This window comes from Macrobrachium rosenbergii, chromosome 27 (genome assembly GCF_040412425.1).
Source record: "Macrobrachium rosenbergii isolate ZJJX-2024 chromosome 27, ASM4041242v1, whole genome shotgun sequence".
NCBI lineage: Eukaryota > Metazoa > Arthropoda > Malacostraca > Decapoda > Palaemonidae > Macrobrachium > Macrobrachium rosenbergii.
The window spans coordinates 37,145,744-37,157,192 of record NC_089767.1 but is presented as its reverse complement, the minus strand read 5'-3'; the positions used below and the strand labels follow the sequence as shown (position 1 = coordinate 37,157,192).

The 11,449-nt window shown below is 34.7% G+C and overlaps 1 protein-coding gene across 1 annotated transcript in view; it reads right to left on the bottom strand.

The window, feature by feature from the left end:
* Window positions 1–1,091: 1,091 nt before the first annotated feature.
* mxt (Eukaryotic translation initiation factor mextil) overlaps window positions 1,092–11,449 on the bottom strand; it is a 59,610-nt gene continuing 49,252 nt past the window's right edge. The window contains 5 exon segments of the mRNA XM_067129555.1: window positions 1,092–2,641; window positions 4,007–4,090; window positions 5,610–5,800; window positions 9,417–9,517; window positions 10,926–11,087. Coding sequence (XP_066985656.1) covers window positions 2,528–2,641; window positions 4,007–4,090; window positions 5,610–5,800; window positions 9,417–9,517; window positions 10,926–11,087 — 652 coding nt within the window. The 3' untranslated portion in view covers window positions 1,092–2,527.

The following is an 11,449-nucleotide window of genomic DNA, read 5'->3' as shown; positions in this document are numbered from 1 at the left end:
TTGTTGGCGATTAGCATTGTTGTCCTTTCTGCTGTATTGTGACTAGGCATGATTGACACCAGTGTGTAGGCTGTGAGCAATCATGGTCATCATGTTTCCTTTGTTGGTGGATCCATGATTTTTGTTTACTGCTTAACATGTGTCCAAATCATCTCCGATCTCAGTTTGCCAGCCACTGGACACCATAACTGCATTATCATTTGTTATTTGATCTTTCCAGTACTTTTCTTTCCATGAATTTGGCATCTTTCTGCCTTAAATATTCCAATTTTTATGTTTTGCATTGGGTATTCATCATTTCAGGTATCAAAAAACCCTTGCTGTATTTACGTTTTGCAATCCTGACCATTATCATCTGGCTCCATGTTACACACATTCAGTACACTGTTTTCCCTCAGATGTTTCCTTAACATTTCTGTTGACTGGCTGCCTGTATATTTTTTTTTTTTTGTGGCTACCTTGAAATTTTGCTTCTAGTGTTTCTCAATCCTGTCTCCTCCATTCGACCCCTATATTGCTGTTTTTCTATTCTTTGACCTCTTTGCTGTTACTACATTTATGCTGCATGCAGTCCAAAGAGTAGCATAATTGCAGTGTAGGGAGTAGAATGGAGAAGACAGGACTGAAAATCATTGTAAGGAAAATATGGTCATCATAAGAAAAGAGAAGAGAATGTACGGGCAGTTTTAGTTTGGATGCTGTGGAAAGGCCTGAGGCTCAACACTACTATGTATTCAATGTAACAATAGCCAAAATACATGGTCAGGATTGCAAAAAGTTAATGTAGTGAGGGGTTTTTGAGGCCTGAAATGTTGAGGACCCAATGGGGAGATGATAGCTAGAATATTTCAGATAATTCATGGAATTTAAGTTAAATGGAAAGATCATATTCAGAGTTCTGTGGTGTCACATGGATGTTAAACTGAGATCTGAGATCTTTTTGGAAATGGGCATAAGGAGTAAACTTACAAACTATGAGAAAGCAGCATGAAAAGAGACAACAGGGAAGGCTAGAGTAATAAAAATTTCATGTTCAACCCTGAGAATAAGAAATAGCTACACACTATAGAAATTAGGTTATTAAATTCCTCTTCAACTTTAAATTTATTCGAATCGAGTATAAAGTATGCAGACTACTGGAGGCTACAAAGATAACAGAAATAACAATATGTAAATAAGATAACAAAAATAAAAAACATTTCTCTGAAGAGACTAGAATAATACCTTTTACCCGATTAACAGGCTGAAAAAATTACCAATAATTTTTTTATAAAATTTAGAGGTAAATTTCCTCATACAGTGGATTGCTTAAGAGAAAATATACACTGCAAGGCATCTAACAAATAGTAATGTTTCATCACAAATGATGAGACTTAACATGACATTTTCCCTTTAATTTAAATAACTAGACTGCCTTTTGTATAAGAACTGGAAGTGTTGAACACCATGAAAATAACTACTACAAAATGGATAATTTTTTTTTTTTCTATCTTCCTATGAGGTGGGACGAGTTTGGACGATCCTGAAAATTCTAAAGTTGCATTTGTAAATGCACATCTTCAGGAAACTTTGAAAAATATACTGTTTGAGAGAAAATTAGGAAAACCAATTACCAGAGCTTTTCATCTCTTCAAATAACTGATGACACTGACATTATATAAGTGGTCTATTTCTACAGCACTGTTAAGAAAAATTTAACAAATTTCAAGAAGGAAAAAAACAAATGTGAAGAACTGAAGAAACAAAAACAGGTATAGTATTGCAGTTTGTCACTGCAATCTACTAAAGAAGAGTATTTACAGAATAATAGAAAACCTTACCACTGCTAGTGTATCAGAAAAATAAAGGGAATATAAAAACATTCAATTGATCCAAGTGAGGCTGGATTATTTTTTACCAAGTTCTGCACCTTTCAAGAAAAAAAAAAATTTAGCATTGGTGCGAAGAACTTGGCTCAACAAGAACAGACCTCAAGGCATTGCTCATATCCTAAATATTCTTTCATCCTAAACAATGCTCATCCATTTTTTCTTCATGAAATCTGAAAGTATGAACATTACATCCTAAAAGGCACCTGGAAGAGCAACAACTGAGCAGCCTCATATACAAAAAATGCTATACATATTTAGGGAAATATTAAGGGCTTAACACACAAGTAACATAATGAGAGAAGTTAACACATTTCAAGCACAAATGTGACCAATTAACTTAAAATATGCATTATGACAATAAATGAAGATTTCTATGAAAAACACTAAACCTAACATACTTTTAGATGCAATACACTTTCGGCAACCCAACGACTGTACTCTTACAAAAAAAAAATTACATTATCATGCATTACGGAAAAGCTTGCCAATCATTTAATTCTAGTAATGAATCATTTTTGTGTATCAAAAGGAGTATAAAAACTGTTTGAAAGAAAAATGTGAGATTCAATGGACCCTTTCATAAGCCACTTTGACCATATACCTAGGAAATAAATTTTCTGTAGAATATCATCTGGCAAAACTTATCACAACCCTCTCTATGCAGCATTGTTACCATTGTTGTCATCCTCCTCGGTGGTCGACATGGTTCTTACCAACGTCCATTTTAAATCTCTCTTCAGCAGAACGGCTGCATCCTCAACATCACTTACCTGTTGAAATGTAACCATTCATTAGTTTTTCAAAGTAACTAAACACACAAAAAAAGTAAGATAAATGCTAAATTTTTTTAATACAATTTGGCTACTCAGATGCTCAAGATTAACCCTTAAATTAGTTTAAAAACTTAACGTGGTTGTGCATGTAATCAATAGGTATGTATGGCCTTGAATGGACAGATAGTACTAATTAAGAATATTCTGCAGTTGCAGCACAATGAAGTAAGTAATTTCAGAAATTACTTCCCTTTCCCCAAAAATATGAGCATACTACTCTCACATTTACGAGGACACATGCATTTTCTTTAATGCATTTACTGTATAAATAGAAGTTGACATCCATCTTTGAGCTCTATAAGCCATTTTCCACCTAAAATAAGCCAGTTTTAAGTAATTTCTATTTGCCCTTGGTGTACAAACCACACACCCAGCTGATGTTACCCATTATTTTCCTCGCCTTTATTCAATATGAAGGGAAAAAACAAAGCTGGGAGGACATGGTGCGTTACCTCCAATATGAAAGGGAAAAAAAAAAATTGTAATACTTTAAAGATCAGGCACTTGTTCCAATGGGGATGCAAACACTACATCTTTCACATATGGAGACTCACTGCTTAGTAAGTTAAGTATATCTCAGTTTAACCAGACCACTGAGCTGATTAGCAGCTCTCCTAGGGCTGGCCTTAAGGATTAGATTTATTTTATGTGGCCAAGAACCAATTGGTCACCTAGCAACGGGACCTACAGCTTATTGTGGAATCCGAACCACATTATAGCGAGAAATGGATTTCTATCACCAGAAATAAATTCCTCTTATTCTTCATTGGTCGGTCGGAGATTCGAACTCGCGGCCAGCAGAGTGCTAGCTGAGAACTGAACCCACCCGCCCAACGGGGAACATCTCATTGCTTAGGAAGGATGTAGTACCTACGTGCAGGTCTGAGCACTTTTGTGGGTGAAAAAGTGTGCCACTGTCCAGAGGAGGACAGTGGAATGTCCCCAGAAGGTGGGCAGTGCTTCCCTCAATCCCTGCTCCGCATGTTACAGACCAGAATCACATTGGAATAATCTCCAAGACTTGGCTGGCAGCCTTTGTTCTGGATAATGGGTCTGGACAAAAGCCTATACTGTACCTTGCCTGCCTGCCTAGACTGATAAGGCTGGCTATGGAAATTTCTATCTCTTCGATTAAACACACTGACAATTTCACCAGAATTTTACCATTTTAGCCTTATGATCTTCCTTCTTCTAAAAGGCAAGCCTTTAGCTGCCCACTTTTATTAAAACTCCTGATAAAAGTAACAGAAATACAAAAATTGGAGCCAAGGAAACTTTCTACAACTTCAAGAACAGACCTACCTGCAGGTATGTAGGAATAGAATTAAGAGCATTTTCACCATTTTCATTCAGTGTCGCTACCAGTCCTGTTAGATATTGCCAGCTCTGGAAGAAAGAAAAAATTGAATTCAATATAAACATTAGGAATTTAGTTTCAAAGAAATATTAACTTAAAAACTAAATAAATAATTTATCAGGAAGATATTTTTGTTCACTGACAGGTCTGTTTACTTCACAAGAACATTTGATCAATTTTGAATGAACACCAAAGTTTGACAGAATAATTTCTTGATGTTGCTGTGTAGCAAAAAATCTAAAAGACAAGGTACAAAAAAGTTATGTAAGATTTATATACAGTATTATGCTGGTCTTGATTTTCTGCTTTCCTCTATTTCATCTACAGTATACAGACGTTTACTATGCAGTTTATTTACCTAAATTCAAGATTAACACTTCAATTACAAAAACAATTTATCTTGCATTTTCCTATACAGTAATCATAATAGTAGCTTAAATACACCTTATAATGGAATCAGGTATGGACTTAAAACTGAAATACTGATCCCATGAAAATAAATGGTTTACTAATATGAAAAAAGTTTTAAATTGGAAATAAAACTGTATATGAAATGCCTAATAATGCCAGCACAATAAGCAAGGAATATATGAAGTACCCCAGGAACAAAACCAAGTGGGAAGTAAGGACTGTCAATCATTTACTTTGTTACACCTTGCTAATATATAAAACTCTATCTGACCCGTTTGTGGCTGTTAGTTCATATATCTGACCTCAAGTGTCCGTTATCCTATTCCAGCTGGCAACCATATATACAATCTCAAACCAGGGATTGTGCCATATAACAATCATGGCTTTCCAATCTTCAAGTTTGAGTTCCATTTTGAAGATACACAATCAAATACTTTCACAGCATTTACAGTAGTAATTATAAAATATTCTATGGTTTTAATTTTGTTTTATACAATCAACTTATTTATTGTTATTTGTTATATATACAGTATTCAGTTCTACTGGTTTCTACTTTATTCTTTCCTTTTTACACAAGCATCCTATTCTATGGAAGCTAGGCTTTTCTGCTCCTCCCAAGATGTATGCCCTTTGATTCCATGATAATTAATGATTCATTGAAATGTTGGTTATCATTCAGTTTAACCCATCCTTGTAACATTTAAGTGATAAATGATGGATTGAGTTTGTGGCCTATTAATGAATATTTAACATGATATTTAACATGAAAGAAAAATTAAGTCAAACTTATACAGTACGTAATGGCTGTCTTTTCACTTTGTTGAAAATGAATGCCTAAGATGTGAAGCCAACAAGAAAGAACTGTGTAAACTGAAAATTCTACAATACCAGTCACTCCAGTTTCAATGTCCCAAATGAAATATTGATTTAAAACTAATGATTTAAAGATGGAATGAAACAATTTGTCCTTGTAAATCACCTAATTAAAAATCTTCCAACTTAACTATATCAATTCTGATTGGAAAGGTCACTGAACATGAAAGTCGTCTACTGTACTGTTACTTCAAATAGCTAAACAAACTGCTAGCTACACTATACACTACTCAATAAACCTTATATAAACAAGCAGAACTGCACCTTCTTAATAACCACAGGTGACTGCCGCACAATCTGGGACCAGTTGCTGGGAGTTTGGCGACTGAGAGGTGATGCAGCACATTGCACAAGGAACTGGCGAGTGTAGGTGCAGCGAACGGGAGCAGGGTCCGACACAGCCTCAAGAGCAGGACAAGTGGTACCAGGAGTGGAGGGGCCAGCATCATCCCCATCTGAGGAAGAGCCATCTCTTGATCATGACTACAAATTTCTAGCCTGACTTCTCCCACCAAATATAATATGGCATCATCACAGTAATTAATGTTGCTCTTATTAGAAAACCCATCAGAATAGCTCCCTATAATTTTTGTCTATCCTTTTGACTAAAAATGCATCATACCCTTCAACATGATGCCCAGGAAATATTTTTAGTACAGCTATTATAATAAATTTATAAAAGAGCAACACTTAAAAAAGATAAAATACAACCGAGTAATCTGCATTCACCTAACCCTTTACTAATTCATGCAGATATACTTCTATAGAGACTAAGATGCTACAAAATAAGCCCTCCAATCTAGTTGTGGGACTATGCATTTGTCACTTACATATCCCTCCACTCCAGGTAGCTTCAGTCCTACAGTTTCAATATCATACTAAAATTCACAACTGTTAATAACTTCAAAAGTTCCAACTACTTATCTAATGTTAAGGTGTTAAACCATGCACAACGAAAGGGCATTAAATGTACTAATGCATAATACAATATAAGGAACAGTTAAAAACAACACAAAGCCATGCTGGGTCTGAATTAATTCCTTATGCAGTATAACAAAAAATAATATTTAGTAGAATACTCTAACTCAAAAAATAAAACCACAATAAACTTCACCTTTTCCTAACCTTGTATTTCATGCTAAAACCACATACTTTCACTGCTGAAAAATTACCTATTCTTCACAATGCAGGCTCATAGTTTCTCAATCCATCCTCCCTTCCCTGACCTTAAAACACCTGTTTTTTGTTTCCTATACTATCTTTCAGTAACCAATTTCCCTTAACAAAACACCACTCCAGTTTTATTTCTTATTAACAAAACTTCAAACACTTGTCTTGCCGACTTGAAGCCCTTCACAATATAAACTAAATTCTACAATTTCATCAATTAAAGGTTGCATCTAACCTAGATATAGCAAACATTCAAGTACCCAGGTCTATGAGTAATAGGAGACCAGGCTGGGCCAATCTTTATGATCTGTTGAAACTACTTTACTAGCATCTTTAACAAATTTGCTTTATTTACAGTTTTTATTTTGCGTTTGTCAAACCTCAACTGCTAACAATATTCTTGGCAATCATTCATCCTCAAACTTTCTACAATAATAGCAAAATACTGCTGGAAATATTTTAATAAGAGCTCTACTTTTTTCAGTGACTGATGACGATTTCAACCCATCAGTGTATATTGCAGTGTGGACCTTCATGTCTTACTTTTTGTTTATGATATTCTGGGGTATATGTAGTTTTTAGATAAATATTCAAAGTGTGTACAAGTTAATACCTAATGCATAATCTGTGGAGGAGATATTTCTATTACAAAAATTTATTAACTTACAAATGCTGACTCAAAACAGTCAACAGCGAGCGATTCTTTATAGATATAGCTCTCTGATTCAAGTATTTTGTTGTTGAATCATGCAATCGTATTTTTACTGCACTATGCACTATTACTAAGTCACAAAGGGTTAGAGACAGCTCACCCTTCAACTTGGATGGATCCATACTTTCAAAGCAGTACCTGAGGCTTAACTGTATAGCTGACGCCCACAGTCCAGAACAGGCATACCAGTTGCTTTATACATTAATGTAAAGATTGGTCAGTCAGCTCTGCAATTTGTGCGAGATAATTTTTTCCGTCGAATTTACTGCATTTTTGCAGTTGGCTTTCAAGAGGCTCTATGTGAGGACTTTCCAGATTAAGTGTGCATCAAAGATTAGGCCTAACAACTTGACTGTTTGACTTCTGGGCATATGATGATCTCTAAAGTCAATCTCCTAACTATTTATGAACATTGTTATGAATAGAGGATTTGGTGTTCCAAAATAAATACATTATTCATGAGACAAACGGCATGCCAAATGGATCATAATAAAAGACTTTGAAGTATGTAAGACCAGTTAACTACTGAAAAACTTACGTATAGCATGAATTTTACATGTAAGTCAGGAGAGCTTTAATTCCTGTTTAGGGAGGAATTTACTTAAAGTAAAATAATCCTAGAATACTGGTTGATTGAAACAAATTAATAATCTTATTTTACTGACAGTCAGTTCAACATTTTCTTTTGATATTTCTAGTCTTCAGTCTGAAAGGGTCATTAACTACGTATCACTGATGATTCATTGGCAGTGATGTCTTCCTGAATTAAATATTTTTGCATGGGCATTCAACACTGTTTAGTATTTGCATACACATTATGCTAGGAAAATTGAAATGTCTCAATGATGTTGGTCAATCCACCATTCAAATGTCCTCATTCTTACAATAAATGCCAACCAAGTGTCTTACATTTTATAGCTCAGTGATCTGTTTCACTAACTTCTTTAACCATACTTTTTAAACTTTCTTCAGGTCCCAGCATCTCCACTTGAAGTGTACTAAAAATGAATTGTTTGATTTACTGCTTTAGTGCAAAAATTTTTTCAAGGAACTGGCACTGTACATAAAGTTCAAATCATAACTGGTTTGTTTCATAAAGTTCAAATCATAACTGGTTTATTTCAAAGTTCAAGCTTTCTGATCAGGTTTGAAAAATTATTTCTTTATTATTATTTACAGTGACAAGATGGTTCATATGTACATAACAAAACCATCCTTTTCTACTTCTTTAATAATAGGTAATTTGCAAGTAATCATGTTAGTGAATTGCATCCCTTTCAGTCTCTATTGCGAATATTACCATACAGAGTATGGTACATCCGTTCTCTTTTCGCATTTTATTTATTACCTAGTGTCTGTGAATCTTTGCATGTTATGTTTTGCATAAGATTCTGATACAAAATATGCTATGAATATCATAGGAGTGAGAACAGAGAAACTTTGCTTTTTTTTACTTTTTCTGTTTGGTTTTATTTCCTTTTTTCTCAAACATTTTTCTGTTTTATCATTTTCAAGATCACAACAAAACTGTTGGAACCTTCTTAGGTTATTTTCAGCTTATGTTTACTTAGTGAGATCTCTCTTTTCTGGTGAACCTTTGGATTATTACTTTTTTTCACTGTGTTGGAAAGATTCTATCTGTTAATCCTAACATACACCAAACAGCTCTATAATCAGTAATATGACAACAGTAATTACATATAGGAAAAAATTAAATCTTGATAATCTTGAAGCCAAACACTGTAAGATACAAAAACATTTACAAATGAAGACAACTAAAGTTAGGGTCTATACAGTCTTTAGAACCAAGTGTGTATGTGTATGCATGTGTGCATGTAAATGGGCATGTGTATGGGATCACCAGGTTGCCCACATCAACTCAACTAACAGTAAGTGAACCTATCTTTTTCCTTGACAATGGAAGACCTCCTACTTTAAACATCCCATACAGTACCTTACTTATATACATGTTCTAGTACTATGAGCCCTTTCTCTTTCTAAATACCTTATATCACAACCATCAGAACTGGTTTAAATGTCTACCTTACAAAAAAACTGCTGGTTGACAAAGAAAACAAAAATAAAGAGTGGATGTAGTTGTAAGCACTGTACTTCTAATAATAGCCTTATCTCACCTTGCATTTGAAAAACTTGCAAGTTCAACAAATAATGAAAGTCCAAATACTCACTCATTGCTCGGTCTTCACTAGTCTTCTGGAACAAGTGTCTGCGATTCTTGGAACTCAGATCTGCAGGCTGGACACCACTTTCAGCATTTTCAATGGCCTCCCTAAAATTAGAAAAGGAAAACTATTAGGTACCAAAACTTGAGGTCTATTCCTACACAACTACATGATCACACTTCAGCTTTTACACGTACTAGTATTATATGTGAAAACAATCACATATAGAGAAAAGTTTTTCAAACAAACCCATTAATAAAAAAATTACATACTTATTGCACTTGTTCCCAAGCTCATGAGTTTTTTTCTTTAAGAGAGAGGTACTAATATATGATTAACTGGTTTGTATAAACAAACTTTAGTTATAAAACATAAGGTTGTTTCATCACATCCTCAATCATAAATATGCTTGAAATGCTATTTTTTAGAAGCTATGATGTTGAATGCTGCAAAGTGTTTTTACATGTCTCTAGGATCAAGGAGTGCTTGGGGACAGTAAGGAGTAAGAAATCAAGTCGCTGGTAGCTCACAGGTGTAAGGAGAGGTGCTGGTATCAGGCATGTTTCAGGATATGAAAGGTTCACTCGTTATCATCATAAGACAGTAGCCAATAAACCTGTTAGTCTAAGTCTTCTATGTGCCTTGGATGCAAATTCCCACCTTCTTCCCCTTAAGGTAAAACGTGACTTATCAAGCCCAAGAAATACTAATCCAACCATTTACGGGAGCCTTATTGCAAAAGTAGCAAATGTAAACTGACATTATTACTGTGCACCAGCAACATTCATACAATGGAAGACTTTTTAGTTTGCATATTCTAGTTAAGATTTTTCTTAAAGACGATAAAAAATAGAGCGGTCTGACTTGTGGGCACATGCAAATACCTATTCTGCCTTGACATCTGCCACATTGCTATATGTCTTCAAAAGCACTTGCCTTGGCCTACAAGAGACCATGTTCCTTCCTTTGGCCTGTAGAGAGTTAGTTAGTTATAAATGATTTGTTTGACCAGACCTCTGAACTCAGCCTGCAGGTTTCCTAGACAAAGCGTGAATTAAACTGCCTTAACTAGAGGATGCAAAAAGAAAAAAAAGTAAGTCTTCAGCATAAGGTGCTGCAAGAAGGTTTCCTGGAGAAGCTAGCAAGGAAGATTATAAAGACTTTTTGAGAGGAATTTATGATACAGTATTTTGAGGGATATCAAGTAAGGCTACAACGAATCATATTTGATAATATACATTATTAACAAGTGGTTTAATCATACCACTGAGCTAATTCCTCTTCTGTATGTTACACAAAAGACTAAGTCTGGGGGCACAAAGGTCACGAATGCAAGCTTATGTACAAATGTCAAGCTGTAACTAACAAACAATTTTCCTACTGAAAATTCCTTCTTGTCATCTTTACTTAGAACAATGATCTAAATTTTCTACTATTAATGGAAAAATCCTGAAAATCTACCAGCAATAAAGACCAAAATGCATCTACTGAAGTGAACAATCAGATTGAGCTTACTTTGAAGAAGAGGGGAACAATGGTTGACGAAGAACTGTCACAACACCCTTGAGGACATCTGCTGATGATTCACATTCAGTGGTAGGGGTCTGTAGAGGTGATGACTGCTTAACTGGATTCTGTTGCATGACAGTTGTTGGGGACTCTACAGCTGTTTCAGTGCTTGAAAAAGAAGTTCAAATAAGTGAAATGAATCGTCAGCATAAGAATTTACACCAATGATTATCCTGATATAATGCCATTCTATACACAAAGGTAATATTACTTATCACATTTGACCTAGCTACTACAGTACATAAAAAGCAAATACCAGAAATCAGATAACTTTTTAAAATATTTTCTTTGATCATAACCAACTATAAAACTGACAAATTATCAAGTTCCGTAAGAAAATTTTTTTGGGGTTTTTAACCCTTACCTATATAACATACATAATACCTATATAACTTGAATGCTGATCTTGTAAAAACAGTATGATCTTTTCAATGTATAGAAGCTGGGGCCATACAGACATTTCACTAAAA